The 25,636-nt window shown below is 49.7% G+C and overlaps 1 protein-coding gene across 4 annotated transcripts in view; it reads left to right on the forward strand.

The window, feature by feature from the left end:
• SMG6 (SMG6 nonsense mediated mRNA decay factor) overlaps positions 1 to 25,636 on the forward strand; it is a 117,795-nt gene that overhangs the window by 8,408 nt on the left and 83,751 nt on the right. For all 4 annotated transcript variants that reach the window (XM_049803724.1, XM_049803725.1, XM_049803722.1 and 1 more), the window contains exons 4-10: positions 964 to 1,074; positions 1,815 to 1,921; positions 3,071 to 3,149; positions 4,493 to 4,603; positions 5,278 to 5,490; positions 21,152 to 21,213; positions 25,099 to 25,244. In XM_049803724.1, the coding sequence (XP_049659681.1) occupies positions 964 to 1,074; positions 1,815 to 1,921; positions 3,071 to 3,149; positions 4,493 to 4,603; positions 5,278 to 5,490; positions 21,152 to 21,213; positions 25,099 to 25,244 (829 nt within the window). The remainder of the gene's footprint in view (positions 1 to 963; positions 1,075 to 1,814; positions 1,922 to 3,070; positions 3,150 to 4,492; positions 4,604 to 5,277; positions 5,491 to 21,151; positions 21,214 to 25,098; positions 25,245 to 25,636) is intronic.

Below are 25,636 nucleotides of genomic sequence, written 5' to 3' on the forward strand. Positions count from 1 at the left end.
TAGAAGTCATTCCATTAGGCTGTGCAGCTCAGCTTACTTTTTGTAGAAGGTAGGATGACAGATCTGGGAGGATATGTTTTATAGAATTAAGTTGGTGGGAAGGGACTGCTGGAGGGCGTTAGTCCAACCTCCTGCTCAAAGCAAGACTCCTCAAACACTAGATGAGGTGAGTCTTGATTTTCTCTAGCTTAGTCTTGAAAACCTCTGAGACTGGAAATCCCCCAGCCTCCTTGTTGTTTTCTGAAGAGAAACAGCCCAAACCTCAGGGAGAGGGACCTTCTTTCTTGCATGTGTCGTGGTTTAACCCCAGCCAGCAACTAGGTGCCACACAGCCACTCACTCACTTCCCCCCCCAGCCAGTGGGATGGGGGAGAGAATCAGGGGGCGGAGGGGGGAAGCAAAACTTGTGGGTTGAGATAAGAACAGTTTAGTAGGACAGAAAGGAAGAAAATAGTAATAATGATAATAACAACAATAATAAAATGACAATAACAAAAGGAATGAAATATACAAAACAAGTGATGCACAATGTAATTGCTCACCACTTGCCAACCAATGTCCAGTTAGTTCCTGAGTGGTGATCCCCTCCCCAGGCCAACTCCCCCCAGTTTATACTGGGCATAACATCCCATAATGGTATGGAATACCCCTTTGGCCAGTTTGGGTCAGCTGTCCTGGCTGTGTCCCCTCCCAGCTTCTTGTGCCCTTCCAGCCTTCCTGCTGGGTGGGCATGAGAAGCTGAAAAATCCTTGACTTAGTCTAAACACTACTTAGCAACAACTGAAAACATCAGTGTGTTATCAACGTTATTCTCATACTAAATCCAAAACATAATACTGTACCAGTACTAGAAAGAAAATCTCTATCCCAGCCAAAACCAGGACAGTGTGGCAGGGATTGTGTGGTGATTTTGTGCTCAATGTTGGAAGGATTGTAACATCCAAGTATGTGTGTGTTTCACAGGGCACTTCTTTTTTTGATGGCCTACTCCAAAAGCTGCAGGTGTCATACCAGTTCAAGCTAGAGGACTATATGGATGGGATGGCCATCCGCAGTAAGCCACTGAGGAAAATGGTAGGTTGGCTTCCTCCTGGAGACTCCTCATCCTGTTAATTGTATGCAACATGCTGAACTCAATGTGCTGCCCTTGCCAAGAGGTAGGCAGCTGTACTCTGAACAGATGTCAGTATGTTTGCAGGGAATCTTTCTCAGCTGCTGGAGAACTTGTTGAACCAACTCTGGTGCATTAATGTTTCTTAGCTTCCTTTGCAAAGAAGAACTTTTTTTATATCAGCTCTGTGACCAGGGCTAATAAAGGAAAAGAAGGGTCCAAAGGTAATCTGGCTTCGCCTTAGATATTGAACATCTCTTATGTCTGTCTGTGGAATCCAGAATAATGAACAAGGAAAGCTAACAGTTGTGCTGCCTCCCTGACACTTGACAGCATGTTGCCCTGAGCTGTGACTGCAGGTGCAAGGGACAGCTGGGAAATGATATTTTAGTCCAGCTCCATTCCCAGAGAGATGTGTTTGTCTAACAGCTGTCCTCAAATTGCTCATGGACTGAACAACTCTCTTCTGGAGAGAGATGGGACGTTGTTGTAAGAGAGGAGGTGTTTAGGGGATTGGCTTGCCCCTACAAATGCTGAACCATTGCCAGGAAGCCTTGTCATTTCATTCTGCTGCCCTTTTGCGAGACCTTCAGTGTGTCAGAGAGCTCCTCTTGGCTCTCTACAGTCCCTCTGTGCTCACTGGGTCTGCAGGTGAGCCAGGGCTGCGCAGGTCCCACATGATGTACTGAATGCTTCTTTCCAGGTGAAGTACGCGCTGATCAGTGCTCAGAGGTGTATGATTTGTCAAGGGGACATTTGCCGATACAGAGAACAAGCAAATGACACCGCAAACTACGGAAAGGCACGCAGGTATTGTGTTCTTCACCGTAGCGCTGAGCATAGCTCTTCCTCTATCTAGAAGGGATGTGTCTCATTTCACACTTAAACTTGCCTCTAGCCAAAGAAGTCTTTTCAGACCTCTTTATTGTATTGCAGTCCTGTGAAGCTGAAAGATGTAGTCTAGGCTGTTTTGCTGTCCCAGAGAGCAAGCCAGCAGATCCAGTCATCCTGCAGCCTTCTAGTGTGGAAGTTGACCTGTGCTGATCCTGCAGCAGGGAGGCTTTATGCTGTTGAGGCTGGCAGAATGCCTGTTGTATTTTCTGGTAGCTTTTCAGCTAGAAGAGGTTCCCATATGTTTCCATACGTTCTGACTGCATCAGGAGTTACTGGCACTTGTTGCTTCCTGTCACTCTTGTTTTTCTGATTTTTTTTTTTTCTGGAGCAAAGACTTGGAGAGGGGGGGGCAAGTGAGCCCAGCATGGGGGATGGATCCCTGAAAACTGTGGAGGTTTGGAGAACAGGACAGGGGAATCTGCCAATTTTGGGGTCTGTGGACATCATGGAGTACACTGATATCTCAGGAAGGCTTGGGGGAACATTAGCAGGCTCCTGATATGTCTGAAGAGTGTTGATGGATCCATGTGGCATGATATAAGCTGGATAGTGGATAATACAATTGAGGGAAAATGGAGAGGAGAATGGAGGGATAGATGGACTGCCACTGAACGGATGCCTCTTCTCTTGGAATGATTAAGTATCTTGAAAATATGGGGAACAAGGTAAGGAACATGGATGGTCTGGTCCCAGCTGCTGTGAAGCTAAAAAGGGGACAGAGAGAAATGTTCCCCAAATAGCCTCTTCTCTGTGCCTGAGGCTGCATGGGGGACAGCGCTTGCTGGGTCTGGCTAAATGGTCGTCTTCAGGCTGAGCCAAGAACATTTTCTTTTGCAGGTCTGTCTGTCTCTCTCTCTAGTCCTGTGCCCCAGCCACCTCTCCAGGCCAGGTGCAGGCTCGCTGCCTGTGCACGCTCTTGCAGGCAGAGGGCACTTGTGCAAAGGGTCTGTTTCCTCCAGGACTGCCAACGGTGCGCTGCGAGGGGAATTCTGTGCCCTTAGCAGCAAGGAAAGCAACCTTATGTCCTTTCAGTAAACCTTTCTCTCTGGTTCTTCCGTTCCTCAGCTGGTACCTGAAGGCTCAGCAAATTGCTCCCAAAAATGGCCGCCCATACAACCAGCTGGCGCTTCTGGCTATCTACACGGTAAGATGCTCATCAAGGATGTAGCAAGTGTAGGGAGAGCCTCTGGGATGGCAGTGAGATTCCATCTGGTGGAGAAATGTATTGTTTAGGGCAGTGGTCCCAGATGTTTTTTCTTTTTTTAAAAGGAAAAAAGCTGATGACAGGATGTGCTGTGTGGATTCCAGCTGCTGTGGCTTCAGGCAGCTTTGTTAGATACACGCTACTCCCTCAGGCTATCAGCATTTTGGGGACTGTTCTGTGGGCTGTTAAGAGTGCAAATGTTTCAAAAGTGGGTTGTGTTTAAAGTTCTGCATGAAATTTTTGTGCTCAAGGCCACGCTGTCATGAGGATGCTGTTTCTGTTTCCCATGTCTTCATTGGACTTGGGTACTGGTCTAAGTGACATCCACATGTGACTTTCTTGGGTTTCAGTTTTGCTGGCTACTTCAGCCATGCAGGAAAACTTACTTCAAGGGAGATGTGACAGTAGATAATAGAAGCATCAGGCTGGGACACAGGGGTTGGTAGGGAACTGCCCGTTCACAGTATTGAAAGATGCTGATATAAAGCAGAGCAGTTCAGAACTGCAGGGTTCAGAAGCGCATTGCCTTCATGGCTGGGAATGACCTTTCTGACTCCTGGTGTAGGGCTTGGAGTGGCAAAGTGTCCTGCCCTCTGTGGTGGTTTGCAAGGCCAGCAGCATGTGGGCAAAACCCTAAATGGCTGTGTATCTTGCTAGCATGAAGATGTGGGGAGGTACCTTCTTGTGATATTCCCTTTGGCCAGCCCGTGGGAGAAAAGGTGCTGAGAAGTTGCTCGAGCGTGAGGGGATTAGCCCAGCACTAGGCTGAAATGAGGGGTGCATCCTGCCCCACCACTGGCAGGAGTCTGGCAAACCCTCCAGTCTTCCTGGGCCTCTTGCTCTTTGTAACACTCATGTGGAATCATTTCCATATTCGTAGTAATGTTGAAAAGAGTTATTTCCTGAACTGTCAGGAATTTAGTATTTATGCTTTTGCCCTTTACCGTGATGTCTGGTGAGACACTGTTTTATGTGAGCCTCTGCATTGATGTAGAAGCCTCAGGGCTAGAGTAAGCAATTCTGCAGGCTGCAGTGTCACCTGCACTCCCTAACCCTGGCAGAGGGCTTGTGCTTTGTGCTGGTGGTTGTAGGTAGCTGTGAGTGTGGATGGAGAGTTCAAGGTCCTACTTGTCATAGTGTTTGTTGGCATGTATGTCCCCCCTCAGACAGTATTGAGGGACAGGGCATGTGTATTGAGGGACAGGGAAGGCAAAGTATGTGGGAGCTTGGCTCTGAATGCCCCAGAATGAGTGGCAGCTCTGAATCTGGTTGTGTTTTTGCAGAGGAGAAAGCTGGATGCTGTCTACTATTACATGCGCAGCCTGGCCGCCAGCAACCCCATCCTCACAGCCAAGGAGAGCCTCATGAGTCTGTTTGAAGAGACAAAACGCAAGGTGAGTCTTGGAGCTGGGCTGCAGGATGCTGCAGCTGCCTCTGCTAACTGTACTGTGCTGGAGTGCTGTGATCCAGAGTGTAGGGTGATGGTGACTTTTGGACTTGGAGTCACCACTTATCTACTTCTGAGAAATTCCATGTTGGGAGTCAGATGAGAGAGGCAACCTCCAGAGCGATGGTGTCCTTTCTGCCTCTCCTCAGACTGCTTTTGGGGTTGTTTGGGCAGCTGAATCTCTTGTTTCTGGGTCACAGACTAAAACAGCCAAGCTCAGCAAGGGCTGTAGGTTGCTGTGGTTTGCAGCATGGCCCTGGCATGCAGCACAATCATTGCCTTATTCCAGAGGTGCCCCACACCTATGGGGGTGAACAAGAGAGGCTGCAGTCCATTTGTGCCCCAGAGGGTAGCCCCAAGTCAAAGATGCAGCACGTTGGTTGTCACACACTCCTAGGACTGGACACCAAGAGACTAGCTCTTCTTGTCCCGGGACAAGGTTGGAGTTGAAAACCTCTCACCTGCACTGTCCTATAGTGTCAGAAACCAAACTGTCAACCTGTCAATGAGTTGCTGTGGTTCTGAAGCAGCGGGAAAGGCTAATTTCTCCATGTAAATGAAATTATGTAATTTTCCTGAACTTTGATCTCTGGGTGATCTGAATCTCTCCTGTCTGCCCAGGCTGAGCAGATGGAGCACAGGAAACATCAGGTGCTGGATCTGAGCCCCAGCCGCCGGGGGAAGGGCAAGAAGTCCACATTGCGACAAGTTGGAGATGATGCCACACGGCTGGAGATCTGGATCCATCCCTCCCACCCCCGCTCCTCCCAGGGCCACGAGTCCGGCAGGGATTCTGAGCAGGACAACGGTCTTGGGAATCTCAGCCCCAGCGACGTGAGTACTGCAGGAGGCGGCAGTTGGCTTTGGTGTCATGTGTTTGGAATGCAGTGGAATGACACTGGATCTGTTTTGCTTTCCTGTTGCTAAATTTTCCAGTGTTTTGGCTTCCCCTATGGGAGCTGTGCCTGGGTCAGGCTGAGGAGCTGGTGACCTCGTGCCTCTCATGTTTAAGGCATGTTGTTACCATCCATTTCTTGGCAGCATGTGCTGGCGTGGCTGATACGGAATAGGAGAGGCACAAACAGAAGATGCTGTAAAATGCCTCTGCTGAGGGCTCTAACTTGGGTGAGGTTGCTGGTGGGAAATGAGGTCAGATGCTGAAGACCAGGGTTAACAGTGATCCTGTAAGTTCTGAGGCTTGTTCTGGAAGTGGGTCACTTGTCCCAGTGCCAGATGATCAGAGGATTGCACTGGGAATGTGAAAACGGTGGCTTTAATTTCCTATGTAGGTGTTATATTTGCATTACTTGTGCTGCTGAGAGGCCAGACTAGTGCCTTTCTTTTGCAAGGATAAAAAAATAATTGACTAACGGTGTGTCTTGTCAATCTGTTCAAGCTGTGTACCTTGCAAGAGGAGCCCGAGTGAACTCTGTTTGTCAGGCACAGGAATGCAGGCGAAGGCAGTGGTGGTTGGGAGCTCATCCTCTAGGAATCCTCGCACTGCTTTGGCACATGCGGCTTGCAAGAGAACTTGCCAGGGAGCTCTGGGCTGCCTGTCCTAAAATGGCTGTTAAGGATGTGAGTTTAGCAGAACTGGGAAGACCTTCTCTGCATACTGCGGGACCCAAAGCTTCTCAGATACAATTGCACTTTTATAACTAGTTTGTGACTTCAGCTGGGTGGAACTGGGGTGAAGTCTTGGAGCTTTGAAAGATAAGCTCTGGCACATTGCTGCAGCATTTTTAAGACGTTACTGCCCTTGGTTGTTTTCCCTCTCTTCAGCTTCTCTTCTGGAGACCTTTGCTTCCTCAGCATCACTGAAAGGAACGTGCCAAGCTTTAGCCTCTCCATAAATCATTGATGAAGACGCTTTGATATAAGATGCTGTGAGTGGTTTTGAGGCACTAGGGGTTTCTCTTTTGCAGCGCTCCCATGTGAGGTAGTGTAACCACTAGCAAGGCGGGGGGGCAGTGATGTCCTCTTGTTTATAGTGCAGCCCTGTTTGCTAGAGCTTGCCCTTGGTCTGTTCAATGGGGGGATGTGCTCTCTGAAGTGCAGGTTGCTGGCAATGCCTGTACAGATTGTGTGTCTGATTACTGCCATTAGTCTTGATTTCTTCATCTGTTTGAAATGTTGGCTCTTGGAAAGCATGAGCTTTCTGATCGTGGAGAGGCCACACGATCAGAAATAAAATGGCAAAAGGGCAGGGGGAGTTGAGGGCCCAGGTCTGGGCACTGCTGGTTTTGGCAGCCAGGATATTAGTACTCAGGCTCCCTGTGCCTGCTGCAGTGCAGCACTCCACTCGTGTTGGCACAACTGCTTATGGGGCTGTGCCGTGGCCATGTCACTGAACTGATCTGGATTGAAAATAACCAGGTGAAAAGGAAACCTTAAATCCGTGTCGCTGCCAAAGCTTCCGAGCTGTGAAGCTGTGGGCTGGATAAAGACAGCAGCTCTTTGGGAAGCTCTGGACTCCTTGCTCCTTGAAACGATAGCCTCTTACCCTCTTCCTCACTGCGTCTCTCGGTGTTTTGCAGCACCTTCTCTGGAAAGGAGCAGAGCAGTCCTTGTGTTGCCACTGTGTGGCACTGTTTGGCCTTGGAAGGGCCCTGCCTGCGCCAGGGACAGGCAGCAGCCCTCATCCTGGCAGCACCTCTGCCCCACATCCCCCAGCCGGGCGGAAGGGAACAGCTCTTCTCCCAGGGGATGTGTGCCAGTGCTTACGTGTCATTTTGGGGAAATGGGTCTAAATGTGTCCTCCCCTCCTTGGTCCCTTCCTTGCCAACTTTAGTCCTTGAAAAGGCTGAGGCAAGCCATGTTCTTTCATTTGTACTGACAGCTGTGCTCTGCAGGTAGCTCCTCAGGCATCAGGCTTTATGGCAGCTGTTTCTGGGCCAGAGAAGGGAATTTTACAGGGTAGAATGGGAGAGTATTCAGCTTCCAGAAGCAGATATAACACTGCAAGTGTAGACCTTAACAGCTCTGGATGAGTACTGGACAGAAGTGTGAGAGAAAGGCTTCTTGCACCCTTTGGATGGAGGTCGTTGCTTCAAACCCAGCCCAAGCCAAATGTGACCGGTGTTTTTACTGTGGAGATGCTGGCCGTTTCACAGGTGACAAGAAATTGATTTGGGATGTTTTCTTAGCTGGTTGCTTTCTTCATTGTGCAGGTGGTTAGGTGCCAGTCCTGTGATGTGGCATGCTTGGCAGGGAGATGCTGAACGATTACTCTCCCAGGACCTGCTGATGTGTGTGCTGTCCCCATCAGCAAGCAGAGGGTCTGCTCAGTACATGCTTGCATGTCTGTTCTCAGTGCTGACTATTTTTCCTTATGCAGCCATATACAAAGACACAAACATCATTACTTTATTTCAGGGTTAGAAGCCAACTGAATGGAGTTAGTAAAGCGTGACGGCAAGCCTGCAGAAGGCCACCTCGCGCTGCAGCCATTGCTGTGATAAGAGAAGGTGGCATGCAGAACTGGCAATTTGCCTTGGCACTGTGTGTTTAGGTAGAGGCTTGGCATAGCTGCTTCTTTCACAGTTTGCTACATCATCTTTTCTGGGAAGATGCAGAACTGGAAGAATGTACCATCTGCCCACACCAAGGGGCGTACATCTCCATTTGGCTCCTTCCTCAGTAACTGGATTTGGCACTGCTGGCACAGAGGGCATGGGACGGTATCAAAGCGAGCTGAAGAAGTATTTGGGTTGCAGCCTGGATGTTGTGCGCTTAGGGTTTTGTCCGTTGTGCCTGCAGCCTTTTGGGGTTTCATTCTGTGAATGGCTGTTCTCTGTGGTCTCCTGTATGTTGCATGTTTCTAGGTGTGCAGCGGCAGGAGAGTCCAGGCTGACCCAGTGCCTTGCTTACCTGACAATATCAGGTCACTTCATGTGGGATTCCAATAAGAAATGCAAAAAAGGAGGCAGAACCAATGAGCAGTTGTGTTGCTTTCTTAAAAACAGCTGGATAGGGCAAAGTGAGCTGAAGAGCAGAGTCTCTGCTATTTCTTCTCTGCCACTGGTTTCATTTGCCATGGTTCTGTATCAATCTTAAATCTGATAGTACCATATGCAGCTTACTGCGCAGACTGTGAATTGGTAAAGTAAACAGGGCAAACGTGCTGTCAGTCTCTTGAGAAAGTGTTAATATTACACTGAGTTTGAGATTTTAATCACTCCTGTCAGGAAATGCTGAGTTAAGGTTCCCACAGTTGCTATTGCCTGCTGCCTGTGCTCTGCAGTAGATACTTCCTTGTGTTATCACGCAGCATGCATGCACTAATAAAGATTACTCCATAGCTGCAGCTAAGATGAGGGAAGAGAGGTTTTCCCTTGGCAAGACAGTAATTGAATAATGCTTCTCTCCAGATGTCTGAATACTTTAGCATCATTAAAGAATTAAGTCTCCTAGCCTCTTTGTGAGAGGTCAATCTTGTAGAGCCATCAAAAGTTTGGTAGGGCCACCCAAAAAGCTCTTAGGAAAGCTAAGGACAGAGTCAAGATCTGCTGGCTCAGCCCTGTGCGTCGGCTGCAGGAACCTTCCCATTTTCCCCCAGCCTGCTGGTTAGGGACAGAGATGTTGCATTTGCCTGGTGCTGGGTGCCCATGGAGCAACCCCTTTGCAGTAGCAGAGAAATTGTGGTGGAATCATTAGCTCTGAAGTTCAGAGCATGTTTTAACCTCCGTTTCTTTATGTAAGCTTTCTTCTCAACAGCAGGGAGTATGGACAGTGCATCAGGGTTTCCTCAAGTGAGCAGTAAATACCACCAGTAGGTCTACCAAGAAAAAAAAAAAAAAAGAGGTCAAAGTTCTCTCAAGAGGCTGAATATGGAGGGTTTTTAACTTCTGTGTTTCTTCTTTGTTACCTACTGTGCTTGTTTTGGAAGCTTATTATACATACACTCTGTGCTGGTAATGGGTGCGAGTACCATGAGACACAGCAGTGAAGTTGGAGCTGTAAGCAGTGCGTATCTTTGGGTGATTGTTTGTATTTTCTTTCAGATGAGTAGTGCTGTTCTCTTTTGGACCCCTTCATCTCCTTCCATCTCCCAAGTCCTAGAAAATCAGATGAGTGCCAAGCACACAGGGAAATGGCCCTCTGAAGCTGGATGAGGGCACTGTCTTCTCAAAGCAGCAAAGGTTGTGAGAGCTGTCCCGCTTTTTTCCCTCTAGGTCAGGATTCAGCTAACTGAATCCAGCAAGGCCTGATTGGAACTATCTTCGCAACTTGCTGTGATTTGTTCTTCTGAGATGAGACATGTCTAAGGATTCTCACCTTCTCTCTTTCTCAGTTCTTGCCTGCTTAGTTTTATTTCTGACTTTGCCTGCCTTACCTGTGCACCGTGATGCTGCATCCACTTACACTTCTGCAGCCCAGTTGCAGTCCAAGGCTGGAGAAGACACTTTTGGGAATGCCTGTGCATCCAGGAGCCACTGGGGAGACCTCGGGGCTGCTCATGTCACTGTCTCAACAGACACCATGTGTCCTTAGTGAAAAGGGTCACTGTCCTAGTCAGCTCCTGCATGTTTCACATCCGTTTTTCCTTGGCAGTGTTTGTTGTTTCTGCTCTGTGTGCTTGTTCCTCTTGGATAGCAGCTGCTCGGGTGACTGGGCTGGCTCCTTCTCCTGGCTGGTTTCAGTCGGTGCAATTTTTCGTCTAGGGGAGCTGTCTCTTGGGCTCTGCATCTGGAGAGGGTTGTTTCTAGGGAGCAGTGGGATGAAACTTTGTGTAAGTCTGATAGCAGTTTTGGTGGGGGTTTCTTGGCCATTTTGCTCCATCAGCCTGTCATTTGCTTGGACCAGTCACACATGGGAGTGGTAGTGGCCTGTGTTCAGAGTTGGGGTTGCCTTGATGTCACTACCTGTGGTCCATAGGAGTGTTTGGTTTGTTAAAAGGCTGTTGTGTGAGCTGGGTGTCTGTGAGCATGGCCCAACTTTGCTCATGCAAATATACCACAGAGGCACCCCTGTTTCCTGAGAGCAGCTCCCTTAGCTCTCAGCTCCTTTCTCACCTTGTAACTCTTTTCCATTACACGTGACTAGAAATAAGTGACAAGCAAAAATGGAAATGATATATTGCTATAATGACGGTTGTTCTTCTGTATAGATGCATGAATAAGAGGCTGCTGGGGGAACTTGTTGTTTCTGGGGTGTCTGCCCCTGAGTCTGCTGTCAGGCTGGTGGGAGCATTTCTCTGCATTGCCAGCGTGGCTGCGGGGGGTGGGTTTCAGGACAGTAAAAGATTGATTTTTGCTCTTCTGTGCAGGCTCTTAAGAATAATCCCTGCTGACTGAAGTACAGGGCTCCCTCATTTGCTACCTACATGACATCAGGTGGGCCAAGCGGTCAGAGTGGTCCTTTTTTAGGAGCCTCTGATCTGGAAAATAAATCCAGCTGGCTGGGGCTGTGCCTCTGGTTTAGATGGGCAGCGTGAAAGTGCAGGCATGCCTGCCTGCCCCCTGCTGCTGGGACAAGACTGCCCAAAAGGGTAACCCTGCAGGCTGCACACAATGCCCTGGAAGCCTGTGCTTACTCTTGCATGCTTTCAGGGCTTTTTTACCTAACACTATATGCCTGTGCAGAGAGTGGAGACAATGGAAACCACTAGACCAGCAGTGCCTGGAGATGCCCAGCAGGCTTTCTGCTTAAGCCATTTCTCACACCTGCTAAACATCTGAGCCACACCAGAGTAGTGGCGTAGGTGTGTCCCCAAAGGGAGGGGACACACGAGGGAGCATCCCCTTGGTTTTTCTTGGTGCACGAGCCGGTAGCATGTTATACACAAGATCTTACAACAAGGCCTTGGGTCAGGGAGTCATTGGTGCCTTGTCACAGGAGGGTGGCTTCTGTTAAGTCAGGAAGTTTGTCTCCTCTACGGTTAGATGCTCTCTAGTATTTGATGTGAGCGATCCCGTCTGTGGTCTGTTGCATTATGGTCTGCCCTTGCTGTCAAGGGAAGGCAGTGCTTCCCCTCCAGCCTGCTGCTTGTTACTGTATTTGATCCACACCTCTGCAGTGCTGTGAGCCTCTGCTGAGCCTCCCCTGCGGCACAAAAAACGAGCAGAGCAGCTCTCTGGGGCGGGAATGCTAGGCACTAGCAATCAGCTAATAGGCTGCCCTTCCTTATTTCTGTCCTTTATCCACCACCCACATGAAAAAGCAGCAAGAGATGTTGCATCCTTTGTTTTTGTGCCCAAAGCGGGACTTGAGAGGGAGAAACCTGGAGTTCCCTCTGTCCTGCCCAGGCAGCCTCCTTTCCTCACCCACACAAGCTTGCAGGAAGCTGTTGGGTTTGGTTACTCATTTGTGGAGGTCAGGACTAGGTCTGGGGTTTTTTTCCTTTGTGTTTAGGAAACAGTTTACAAACTGTTTTGAGCATGGGGGAGCTGGTGGCGTGTGAAAGAGGCTTCTCAGCCTCTTTCCTGCTGGACTTGCATTAATTCTCTGCCTGCCTCATTTTCTGTAATCTCTTTCTTGGTTGGCAATGTGAGTATTTCTGAGTGCTTTCCCCAGCCTGCAACCCCTCCACCTCCTAATATGACCTCGGTCACCAAACCACTTTGGGGCTTTATTTTTACTCTAGCCGTTTTGTTTCGCATGGTAAGGTTGGTTTCTTTCCCCTAGCAGTGAGAAGACTTCTCTGTGGAGGAAGTAAAAGAGTGCCAGGCTGCAGTTGAAACTGGTTAAACACGAAAACCACACTCCTAGCCTCTCTGGGTTTGAGACGTGACATTCAGCCATGCAGCTTAGCACTGGCTTTTTTTGCCTGCCAGTTGTGCACCCTCCCTGCTTGCACTTTATTTATAAACCCTGGTTTTTACTTTAAAATGCTGGTTAAAAAATCTTCTTGGCTGCAGTTCCTGCATTAGCAGAAACACTGTTGCACCTTGCCCAGGCTCGTGATCTTCCGTGGATGCTCAGTCCTGCTGCGCTAAAGCTCCCAGAGCTCGGCAGAGCTCGCAGAGCCTGGTTACCAATTTAGCCTCTATGTGTGTGTCGTGTAGAACCCACATGTTGCTTTCCAGTGCAACTTGACCTTTAGTCACTACCCAGAAAGTGAAGACTAAGCTATCAGTAAGAGTTTCCAGAAGTTGGTGTTGATTTTTTTTTTTTTCCTTTTCCTTTTCTTTTTAGACTATGTTGGTGGTTTTATTTAACTGTGAAGAACAAGGCAGGGACTAATGTTACTTGAATGGGAGAGACACCGACATGTTGTTCTTCCGGTAACAGGCATCTGGTGCTAATGTGTGTAGAAGTATCGTGGTGGATCAGAGGTGGGAGCTCTACAAGGACATCAATGAGTTATGCCTGTGTGAGGGGCTCTGCTATATCCCAGTGCTCAGAGAGGCTGTGGTGAGGGGAGCGAGACTTCAAGTTCCAACAAGCTTCTCATACTCTAAAACCAAGTACAATCATCCAGAAACCGCCTTTCCCTGTCAGTCACTCTTTCCTCATTTCCTCTCCTGCTGGTGCTGATCAGCCAGGGATTTGTGTGTAACCAAACCCCCTCCTGCTGCTGCACATTAGTCCTTTCTCGTGGCAGCGGATTTGATGATCCAGGCACTGCAGAGTGGTGTTGGGAGGGAGAGTGTACTTCAGACAAGAATACTGCTAGAATTGGCGGTACTGATAAAGGAAGTAAAATGCCTAATAGCAGGGTTGGGAAATTTCCCAGAGCAGGGTGAAGGCTGTAGACAGTGATTTCTCTTGAGCTTTTTTTGTTATTGTTAGTCTAACCTTGGATCTTTGTCTGAAGTTGGCCCAGGACAACTTTTTCTGCGTTGTTGTGCACTTTTTGGGATGGGCACCTCATATTCCACAGCCAAACCTCTTAATTCTGCCATGGGGAATGTTTATTTCTCTTCAGTGTTGAATGAGCCATTTCCAGACAGGCTTCATATCCACTGTGGAGGTGGGTATTAGGAAAGAAACTTCCTTCCGGAGGATCAGGGAGTGGAACCTGCTGGAATCTGTGTCATTTCCTCTGTCCTTGGCTCTACTCTTCCTTCCCAGCAGATTTCATTGCTGCATAATTCAAAGTGGAGAGGGAGATGCCTTCATGCCCTGTGTTACACTGCCCAGGTAGACGCAAAGGCTCCAGAAGTACTCCAGGAATGCAGCAGGGTGGACAACTACCTCCAGGTTGTGGGAGCTTGGGGTACAGGCTGGCTGTGAGTAGATCCCGTTATCCCTGCCGGTGAGCGTGGCTGGGAGAGCGGGAGCTTGAAGATTGCGTGCGATAATGCTGTCATCCTTCTGGAAGGCTCTGCCTCTGCTCAGCCTGTTGTCCAAATGTCTTCTCTGTTGGCCTAACTCCATCCTAAGCCTTTCAGGGTTGGATCTCTTCAGTCTTCACCCTTCTTAATTTCTCGTATTATCGCCTTCCTTCATGCTTTAACCCGACAAATACTCTACTCTGGAGTAGTGAAGAAGGCTGACAACACCCTAAGCTATATTAACAGGAGATCTCTTATGACCAGAACTCATCACGCATTTCTCAGTGTCAGTTTTCTATTGCAGGAAGGGGATGCTGTTTACTCCTGGCAAACAGAATGTGTTTGAGTATAAGGTGCTTTTTGTTGGTTGGGGCTGCTTCAGTGCACAGCATGTGGCTTCCCCCTTACCTGCTGGACAAAGAACGGCTCTGCCTGGGTCATCTCATCTTGCTTTCAGTGCTTAACCAGATGCAGCCTTGAAGAGCTGAGCTTGTATCCTAAACGACCTGCAGCACCAGAGCCAATTTGTGAAAAGTTTTGTGTTGAAGGTTAACTTGATATCTCAGCTGAGGACTCTGGCATGTTTGCATAGATTCATGGAGTTTATGGCCAGCAGGGACCATTAGATCATCTAGCCTGATCTCCTGTATATCACAGGTCCTTAAATTTCACCCTGCTACTCCTATATGAAGCCAAATAACTTGTGTTTGGCTAAAGCAAAACTTCCAGAAAGACATCCAGTCTTGAGAATCCACCCTTTTCCTGGGGAGTTCGTTCCAGTGATAATTGCACTGGTTCTGAAACACTTATACCTGATTTCCAGAGTGAATGTTTCCAGTTTGTTCTTGTGCTTTGCTATTCTGCGAGTGTAAAGAGCCCTTAAGTACCATGGAGGCACTTTGCACCCCGCAATCAAATCACCTCCTAGTCTTTTTGATACACTAAACAGATTGAGCTGCATAAGTTTTTCACTGCAAGACATAATTTCTACTCTTTGAATCACTTCTATGGCCATTTTTTTGGACCCTTTCCAATTTTTCAGCATCCTTTTAAAAATAAGGACACTAGAACTGGATGCAGTATTTCAGTGTCAGCCTTGCCAGTGCCGTATATAGATGTAAATGTGCTGTCCAGTGGCTGCTCTCTGCTTGTACATCTCAGGGACACATTAACCCTTTTTTACTGGACACTGCATTGGTAACTTTGCTGCTGTAGTCCCTAGAGCCTTTCTGGAGAAGCTGCCTTGGGCATGGTCTCCTGGAGACTTAATTTTACACAATCCCAGATGCATAACATGACATTCGATGCTGGAAAACCCCAGATTTTGAAGCAATTATAATCACCTTGTGTGAATGTGCTGTAGCCGTCGTTACTTACTGTTCCATTCGCCTTTGTGTCACAGGCAGTTTGACAGCAGAATTTGCTTTCAGTTCATTGATTAAAAACGTTGCTAGTAAGTCTCTGCCAACCTCTTTCCATCCAGTTCAGTAAGGGTCTCTGAAGACCACTGCTTTTTATGAGGTTACTTAATCAGTTTTCAATCTATTTAATGGTAATACTTTTTCAAGAATGTTGCATATTACTAATTTATAGAAACCAAACTTAGATACAGGTTTGGTTGAAAAGGAAATAACATGCATATAAATATTCTCTTCAACCTGTTTTCCTTAAATTGAAAGTTCTACTAGTAAATCCGTTATTAAATAAGGTTAAATGTATTTATAGGTCAGGTGTTTGTTTCGGACCCAGTGAAGTTACCACTGCTTGATTTTTACATTACTAAAGTGCACAATTTTCTTGCTTATGTTTCTCATCTCACCTGCTCCCTGCAGCAATGAAGGGAAAAATCAAAAGCTGATTGGTTTTGCTGGGGGGCTTCCTAAATGCCTTCTCTTCTCTTGCTGGGTTGCTGACATGCAGCTCTTATGGCCACGAGATGTGTCCTGGAGCTGTAGCTGCTGCAGTCCAAAAGATCAGGAAGCTGCAGGAGTGTCTCAAGGTCTCTTTACCTAGAAATGAATTTTGTATGCCTCAAGGCCACAATACATCAGGGTTCCCTCTTTCTTCCATGTCACAGCAAATTGGATTTTACGTTTGTGCAGTGTCTGATGTTAAGTATCAGGATTCTCACTGGAATTGCTTCTAATGCTACAGAAATTAATCCGTCTCAGGGCAGGACATTGCGACTGCTAAACAGAAACCTGCAGTAGAACACGTGGCAAGAAGCAGCCAAGGCAAGCTCTGTATCCCTTTGTGGTTGCAGGTGGTATCTGAAAAGGAATGATTATGGTAATTATCCAGGCTGGAATTTGCCCACAGCTCTGTGGGTACCTTGTAAATACTGCAAAAATGTCAGACAATCTTAATAGCCTTTTGTCTCATCTCCTTTATGTAGGTAGCCATTTGCACCAAACACTTTCCACCAGCACGTTGCAATAGCACCTGTAACAGTAAAAACTTCCTCCTGGTATCTTGCCAGTCAAGCCCACTACAGCATGTTGGGCTTTTCAGGAAGCTCTGTATCAGTGCTCGGTGTTATTTCAATGAGATACTGCCATGGAAAACACCAGCCAAATCTGTGCCTTGCAACTTTGGGACAGTGTGGGATAAAGGCTCAGGCTCGTAATTGTAAGGCCATCTGCAGACGAGGTAGCGGTCTCACTGCTGCTGTTGGACTGGGTGGTATAAAGCTCTGGAGGAGCTGCCTGCAGAAGAGAGGCATAATCTTAATAGTTAACATGGTATATCTAGCCCTTGAGCTGGAAGTGAGAATATGGCATGGTTTGGGTGCCTGGATGTTATTTCACACAGTTCTCAGCAAGGAAGCTGTGCCTGGAAAAGCCTGGCTGCCCAAGAAACCCTGAAAATATTTGGGATGAGTGTGGTACGTGTTTTGGAGCGGAGCTGTGTGGCTCTGTGGTCTGTATCCCAACCCCTTGTCACTGAGGAGACCCCTAGACTCAGGAGAACGTCCTGCTGTGTTCCAGTCCCTTCCACTCCGGTGGAGGCAGCGCATTTGTTACAGGCAGTTTTGCATCTGGTCTCTTGATTAATGGACTTGTCTTGTGCAGCCTATTTTGACTCTGACACCACTTTCTGCTCCACAGATGCTTTGCTGATGTTGAAGAAAGTTTGCCTCACTTGATAAAGACCAGATCCTGAAATTTACTTCCAAACCTGAAGTAACAATTTTTAACTTGAAATGCTTTTTCCCCAGGAGTCACTGCTCCAGAATCCTTCCCTTATTTGGTGCCTCCTTCACAGCTGGGACTGATGCTCAGGTGCCAAAGCTCTGTGCACTCCTTGCCGTGAGCCAGATGGGTCCGCACTGGGTTCGAGCGCAGCAGCTCTGCTTCCCAGCCTGGATCGTGGCACTCCTTTTCCTGTGCACCCTGGTGGCATTTCCAGTGTTTCTGTGCTGGGGTGGGAGGCACCGTTTTCAACCCTTTTCGGTCAGTGCATGGTCTCTTGAGGTTGGGTCTTGCTTTATTCTTTTCTGGCTCGAGACATGACAAACCTTTCCTGAAGCTGTCTGACTGCCTCTGTTCTGTGTGTTGTCAGGACGTACTCTTCGTGGCCTCTCGGTGATTTGAGCTGGCTGTTCCAGGACCGTTGCTATCTCTGCACTTAGCTGCTCCACGAGAAGTTGTTAGTCACTGTTGATTTCTTCCATGGTAACAAATCCAGTTTGGTTGGCGGTGCGGTGTGTGAATGCTCCCCAAGCAGCAGTGGGCTGCTTCCTCTGGTGAGGTTGCCTCTTCCCAGGTGGATTTAGTCTGTCTGCACATGCTGACTCATGACAGCCGAAACAGCTGTTTTCAGCTTCAGGCACTACTGTGTGCAGGGACCCCTTCTTCTTCTTGACAGCTGGTTTGTTTTTATAACTAATGCCTTCACTATACGCTCATAACTTCCATATCTGTGATGCCCGCTTTTCAACTAGAAGGGCCAAAATCGATTTTTTGACATAGTTTTGTTGTTGTATAAGCCTTACTTGGTGTGCTCTTCCCAAGTGACCAACTGGGACCAGCCAGATTTGCTTCCCTGACCCAAGGAGCAAAGCTGTCTGCAAAGGGCAGCGATGTTAGCGTGCAGGGAGCCCTGTCTTCCCCTGGCATACTGACACTGGTACAAGGACCATTTTCAGGAAACCTTTGGAGGTGGCCACCCTTGGACTGCACAGTGAGTGAGATGAAGGCAAGGAGTTGTTGCAGGTCTCGTGCTAGCACCATCAGGGTAGCTAGCGTGCTAGCAGGGCTTTGGGGAAGTGTTCTTCGCCATGTGAATGCAGAACAGCAGGTGATGGTGGAAGTCGCTGTTTCCCTCTCTCTGTGAGAAGCGGCGCTTGATGGGAGGAGCAGGGAGGGCTCTCAGAGACTGAGGGACAGGTGAGTCACTAGAGAGAGTCATTCAGAGAAAAGCCCAGTCAAAGCAGCCCATGGCCTTAGCGTGAACTTGGAGATGAAAGGTCCAAAGTTAAGTGATGAGCTCATCAAAACCTTGAGGCTGTGGGAGAAAAAAGTGATGAAAAAGTGAGAGGTGCCTGCTTGAGATGCCACAGTGCTGGGGCACACAGGTCTCTGCCTGGGCTTGCTGGGTTCATGCTTAAGTTGGCAAGAGGTATGAAACATGCTTCTTTCCTAGAGGCAGGTAACCGGCTTCCTTTTAAAAAACATATATATGCGCATATCTGCATCCCAGTTCAGCACTGGTTCCTGTGGAGTGTGACTGGTTAGTCCTTGGGATTGCAAGTGAAAAGGCTGAGTGTGAAACTTGCTCTAAGATGGGGGTGAAGCTGAGGTCCTGGTGAGCCCTCCCAGAGCTGGGCGCCTCTGTGGGAACATTCTGGGCACGTCCCTGCTGGGCGCGGGCGTCACTTTCCATTCAAGGTGGGGAGTTTTGGTACTCCCCTGCTGCCAGTAAAGTGGTGCGGGGATTGCAGAGCGAGCGCTCCCAGGGCTGTAGGTGAATGTGGGCCTTGGAGAAAAACTTCGGCCCCAATTTCTTTTTTCCCCCCACGTGCAGCCTGCCGATCAGCATTGCAACAGGCTTTCCAGTAGAGGTGGGTCACACCATGAGCTCCTGCTCTTTTTCATAACTTCCATCAAAGAATGCAGAGCCTGGACCCCCTCCTCCAGCTCTTGCAGGCAGCACGTGGGCTTGCTGTGTGCAGAGCACTGTCCAGTGCCCCACCAAGGCTATCGCACCTGAGCTAGGGGCTCAGACTTGTTAGGCTGTGTCTTTGTCAGGGTATGCGATTGCAGCCGGAGCCACAGAGCTGGTCACAAACCAGCTTTCTACCTCCACAAGCTGTTGTCTGGAAAAAAAGTACGTGTTAAAGGCTTCAAGCTCTGAGCTGCCTTGGTCTCCTAAGGAGGTTGGTGGAGAAGCAGCTATGTCCAAGCTTCACTGGCAGAGTGAATAAGGGCTTTGCTGTGCTGTCTCAGTACTCCCCAGTCTCTTCTGGGTTTCATCTGCAGAGTTAATAAAATGGTGGCAAATAAAGTCGAGTTCCAGTGGAAAGGGCTCTTTAGGGCAGCAGTAAAATAGTGAGTAAGCAAGAACCCCTTGCTGCGGGGGCCAGTTTAATTGGTCTGGCTTGTTTTATGAGACAGGTTTTATGTTTAAACTCGCACATGGCCCAGGAGCGACTCTGCAGCAGGGCATCATTCTCCTGCATGGGTCCTCCGGGAATGCAGCCCAGGTTAATTACACCTAACTGAGCAATCGCACCTCGCGGAGCAGCTGGCATAAGTCATGGTGTGAGCCGAGGGGTTCAGCAAATGAGGGTGGGAGGTAGCGCCAGAGCTAGGACTGCCCGTGATAATTGTCCCCTGCAGCTAGGCTTGGCGGGGAGCTTGGTGCTGCCGGGAGGCACCGGTCGGTGCCCACCGTGCACCCTCTCATGTGTGCCTGGCTCTTGGTCGGACATTGCCACAGCCCTGCCTGGTAATCTCATCCTCTCTCTGTGCCTCTGATTTCCCCCTGTAAATGGAAGTGGTGTCACTGACCTCTGCAGAGGAGTTCAAGATAGAAGAATCTTGCGCGAATGGGAGCAGAGCGGTGGTGCTCTGGGTTGCTCCTGGTCAGCATCTCCCCGCGCGGTGCTCGGAGCCTGGCTTTTTTCACTGCACTGAGGCTATGCAGGCGCGCTGGTGTGAGAGGAAAGCCTCTCGCTGTGGAGAAGGTAAAAGCAAGGCCAGTCCACTCCTAGTGTGACACAGCCGTCTCCAGAGCCAGGCAGAGTGACTACTTGCCCACCCACAGCCTTCTTCAAAGCCGTTTGAATAAGGACTGGGAAAGCCCAGAGCTCTGCTGAGCTAGCAGAGGCGGCTTAGAGCAGTAGTAAGTAATTATTCAAGTCAGGTTTTGGTGTTACTGGACCTAAGCAGGGCAGGAAGCTGCCTTCATGCCATGTGCTACAGCCAGCTCCCCCCGTTTCCCCTTAGCTCCATGGTGCCCCAGTAGTTCGAGAGCAGCACTGCTGCTGCGGGGTTTCAGAGGCTCTTCTGGTACGTCTGAACACTGTCTCCCTCTCTGTAATTGCTTAAGGCTGGCGTTAAATGAAGGGGTGCAGCATCACCCCAATGCCCTCTTGCTTCTGAAAGCTGCTCCCGGCAGGGCACAAACAAGCGCTCCCAGCTTTGCTGCTGAACGCGCCGTGTTGGCTTCTCTGCAGAAGAGCGTTGGTGAGGGCGTCCCGCTCCCTCTCCGCACTGACCAGATGCAGCTCAGCCTCTGCTGCAGTTGCGGAGCGCCGAACAAGTTGCTTCTGTTGGTTGTTTATTTTTTTTTTTTTTTCTTTTTTGTTTCCCATTGGTGGGAAACGCTAGTGGGAAAGGCTGTCTTTGGGGATTCTTTTTGCATAACCCCTTAGGCTGCCTTGTGCTTCGAGCTTACGGGGCGCAGAGGAGGAGTCCTCCAGCCAAGAGAGAGCTGCCGTGCAGGCAGCCGTGGCTTCCTGGGGTGCTGGCACCCGGGGCCGGTGCCCAGCGGGCGGGTGGCCCTGCGAGGGAGCGCAGGACCCGGCAGAGGGTGCTGTGTCTCCACCGCCTCTCCCCGCTCCAGCTCCAGCTGTTTGGCACTTGCCCGTGCCTGTGTGCATGATGTTTGTAAGAGTTCGGGCATGTCCATTTGGTTCCCATCTCTAGTGCCACCCCCAGCATCCAGGCCAGGTTCTTCTGTCACTGGGGACATTCTTAATTCACAGGAAATCGGAGAGAGTTTAATTGTTTTCTCCTCTCTCTTTTTTTTTTCTTTTTTTTTTTCCCATGCAGCTGAACAAAAGGTTCATCCTCAGTTTTCTCCATGCCCATGGGAAGCTGTTTACCAGGATTGGGTAAGTGTGCAGGATGTTTATTTTATTTTCCTACATTACAAGTCTTTTTGGAATTTAATATTGTTAGCAACTAAGCTGTGTTTGGAGCTGAGGGCACAGGGTGTGAATTCTTGCAGGCCTAGCCTCCTGGTTCTTATTCTCCTTACCCGCCCTCTGATCCACACTGGTTATTGTTTGGGCTTTTTCTTCCCCCACCTCAAGGCCCGGTCCTGCCCGTGCACTGGGACCCTCTGGCAGAGGCTGACCTCTGATGGCTGATACGCACACAGGAGGGACTAGAAGCTGTTTTGTCTCTCTCCCGTCACCTAACCACGCTCCCTCCACTTTAATTTCTGGTTTTACCCCCTCTCTTCCATCCCTTCCCTCTCTTAGCCAGTGGAGAGGTGGCTCTGGGGGGGCTCTCAGTGGCTGCTGCCTGTGAGGAGCACAAAGCCATCAAGGCAGAACCATGCGGTGGCTGCAAGCCGCCATCCGGAGCATGTCAAGACAAGCCTTGCCCTTCATCTTCTCGCTGCCATTTCAGTGAAAGCCTCATAGCTGAGAGCTGCCCTGGCTGTGGGAACTGGTTTATACAAAGTGCCCTTGGCAATGTCTGTCAGAAACTGGTTTCAAGTAATTGAACAGCTACCGTTGAAGCAAAGCAAGCCTGATTCAGGTCTGGGCTGAGATCCCAGCCTGGGGGACATCCTTATGACCCAGAGAGCAGAACTCACACTCACAGCCAATGGGTTTCCCATGGAGCTGTCCCTGCTCTGGGTCCGGCCTGGCCCTTTGCTGTTAAGTGATGGGGCGGCTGTATGGGGGCGGCTGTTGTGGAGGGACTTCGTGTGGGTCCAGACAGTCTCTGGCAACGGTGGTCTCTGCTTGAGCTTGCCAGTGCCTCGTAAGCAGATGTAGTCTCAGGAGCTCTGTTGGCTTCTTCAATCTCTTGTGGAGCTGTTGGCTACAAGTTACAGGGCTGCGAGACCTCTTCCAGGCCACTTAGGTAAAGGTAGTGTGGATGCAAAGCGGCATTTTGTCCCTATGGGTTTTTTTTTGACTCAGATGTGCAGTTCCCTGCCTCTGAACCTGTACATTTTCCTTCCTGGAGTGGGGAAGCACAGCAGTGCAGGACACAGCACCGATCCTGCCACGCAGCCTGAAACCTCGGTGCTTGCTCCATCCAGCACACTTTCTGGGATGGCCAGTCAGGAGTGGCATGTGCTTGACTTTGGACCCTTCATAAAGCAATGGGAAGTAGGAGCTGTGCTGACCAATTTGTTGGAGATCCTAGTATCTGAGAACGAGGGGGAGAGCAATCTGCTTGCTGCTGGTGCTGTTGATCTCTCCTTGAGTCACGAGGCACTGATTATCTGCTTGCAGGCAGCAGGCTGGCCTGCAGTGAGGAGGCAGAACTGGATGTCCTTCTGCCCACAGAAAAAGAGGAGAAAAGCTGTGAGGGCCCACGAAAGGTTTGGTAACTGCAGCGTGTCTGTGACGGAGGGCAGAGCATCCGGGGAGCTGCTGGTCCTCAGCTCTGTGAGGCCGTGTTCGCGGCCGAGCTCTGGCTGGATGCATGCCAGCAGGGGGATTAATGGGGATGTTGCAGAGAATTCTTGCACATTTCGCTCCTGAGACTTTTGTGAAATTAAGATGCAGCATTTGAGGCGGTTGCTTCCCAGGGCAGTCATTTAGAAAACCCAAGTATGTTTAATGGTAGACTATCCCCTGAAGTACTTAGAAGGGAACTAGAAAGTAATACTATGACACAGGAAGAGAAAACCGTTCAGCCCTGCTAAACAGCTTCTGTGCTTAAAATAGGTAAAAGGTGAGGAATAGTTGAGTCCTCTTTGGGCAGGATCTTCAGTGATTTATCTGTAAAAGGTACAGAAAAGATGATGTTGCCCTAATTGGACTCTTTTGCTCCTAAAACCACAGGTAAGCAATTTATTAAAAGCTTCCGCTCTGCTCCTGACCTGCTGGTTCTGAGCTCAGTGGGGTTACTGCATGCCGTTCCAGATGTGCTGTGGTATCAAAGCACAGCTGGTGGGGCTGAGGAAGCCCTCACTCCTTGTTACTCCATGGCAATAATCTTCATCCCCTCACTAACAATGCGTCCTGCAAAGGGCTCCTCCATCCCCAGTGTCCTGTCTGCCCTAGGAGGATGTTGCTGGTCTGAGATTTCTCAAAATTAGGAAGTCTTTAGAAGCAATTAGTTTGCTCTAATTCCCTGGCTGCGCCCCAAATCCAGGGAAGTTGCCTCTTCCAGGGGGAGCAGTGCTTTTGTATTGGCGGAGCTGCTCCGTTCTGCACAGCTATAAAGTACAAGGGGTCTGTTTGTTACAGCCCATGTTTGTGGGAAGGTAATAGAGACTTTGAACTGTTCCAGCAAACAGTGCCCGGGGAGAGGGTACCCCTGCTGCTAGGCAGAACTGGTTGTTGAAAGGCATCTGTGAAATATGGTTAAGAAGAAAGCCATTTCTGGCTTTAAAAATAGAGCCTATTACTGTCTTGAAAGTCTGTTGGGGAAGCCCAGCAGAATTGCCCATGTGGGTTACCAGAAGTGGCTTGCTAATCCAGCCTGTAGCGTGCTGATATCACAAGATCTGAATCTCTCAGGGGAAGATAGAGGAAATTGCTATGGAGGCCCCTGAGGTTGCCTGCCCTGGCTCCAGATGCCTTACCCACTGTGGATTTTGGCTCCCTCACTCCCATGTGGGCACACTAGTACAATGTCACTGATAACGGGAGCAGACACTTGCTGCGAGACAGATAGTCATTCTTGCTGGGTCTAGCTGTGGCTTTTTCTAGTGTAGGAGCAAGAAGTAACACAGCAAGCTCAGCAGAAAAGGCAATAGGACCTTCCCTTCCCCTCTAGTAGTTTCCAAGGTTTTTGGCAGCTTCTTGGTTATAAAGTTGTCTTCACGGGATACCAGGTGAGGACCCTCTTTGGTAGGGCTGTTATGGGCAACCATGTCTCAGTCGTTGTTGTGAATCGACTGTGCTCTTCTTTGCAATCAGTTCAGTTTTCGACCCCACTTCAGCTGGGAGTTTGCTGAGGATCCAACAGCTCTGATAAGTAACCTCAACTAATTCCCTTAGAGATGCCAGATGAAGAGTAGGATAAATGTGTCAGATTTCCGTGGGCGCTTGTGAGCGGTGTTGAAAGCACACCCCATCCCCGGCCGTGGCACTGCAGCCGCTGGCTGCTGTGTCCTGATGAGTGACAGCAGCGCTGTGTGCCGCAGGGACCAGCTCCAGCTTTGACGTTTCCAGCAGCTAGATGAGGCCAGTCGTTAGTCTGCAAGTCTCTGTCCTGTGGGGCTCTAAGTGATGAAGTTTAGGGGCTCAAACACAGTGCTGGGGAGTGTGTAGCCTGGGGGGACGGGGCTCGGTGCCATGGGATCTGATCCTGCAGCGAGGAGTCCAGGGACAGGCACCGTTCTTCTGGAGGAAACACACTCTGGCCAACGTTCAGTGCACTGGAATTGCCACATCCGCAATGTGGCACCAGTGTGTGCAGTTTGCTGCAGCCTGGGTTTCTCGGGAGTCCCATGGGCTGCTCCTGGTCCAAGTGAGCTGCTGGCCTCTTGGCACCCCTCCCAGATTGGTAGAAGTCAGTAGAAAAAAATGGTTGGTCAGAAATGACTCATAAAGGCCGTGTTTTCCTGCCAAAGGAATGCTGCCTGTCGGTCACAGAGCAATCCCTCACTACCCTCTCTAAGGAAGGCTTTCAGCTGCCTCTGTTGCAGCCTGCACCTTCATTCCCCACGGCTCCTGGATGGGAGACAGCACCCCGGGGGTCCCCCTTGCCCAGGAGACGTGACACTGAGCGAGCTGTGCCGACTGACTGCCCTGCATCCCGGGGCATAGCCTGCGCTCTACAGACTCTCTCTCTGTCTGCAGGATGGAGACTTTCCCTGCGGTGGCCGAGGAGGTCCTGAGGGAGTTCCAGGTCCTGCTGCAGCACAGCCCCCCTCCCATCGGAAGCACCCGCATGCTCCAGCTTGTGGCAATCAACATGTTTGCAGTGTACAACTCCCAGCCCAAAGGTACCACCTGCTGCTTTAGGGGAACTGGTCTGGGGATCAGCTGCTCTTTGTATGGCCAAGTTGCTCATGCGGAGAAGGTGGGGGGGGACTCACCAGCTGATGATCGATGGGGAAGCGGAGCAGTGGTTGGATGCCTGGGGGTTGTCGGCGTGCGTAGGGACAACAAAGGGACCTTGGCTGGACCTCGGTGGAGCTAGTTGAGGTGTCTGAGGAGTGAGGAGGCATCGCATCTCCCTGGAGCCTGAGTCGTCAAGCACGGGGGGAAGGCACTGCTTTATGGCTCTGCCTTCCCATCACTTGGCCTGGGCTCTGCTCAGTGTGCTGGCGCCAGAAGGGCTCAGAGGATCTTGGAGGCCTTGGCTGTTGGGAGAATGGCAGTGCCTGTGACTGCT

The sequence above is a fragment of the Accipiter gentilis genome, chromosome 6 (assembly GCF_929443795.1).
Source record: "Accipiter gentilis chromosome 6, bAccGen1.1, whole genome shotgun sequence".
In the NCBI taxonomy this organism is placed as follows: domain Eukaryota; kingdom Metazoa; phylum Chordata; class Aves; order Accipitriformes; family Accipitridae; genus Astur; species Astur gentilis.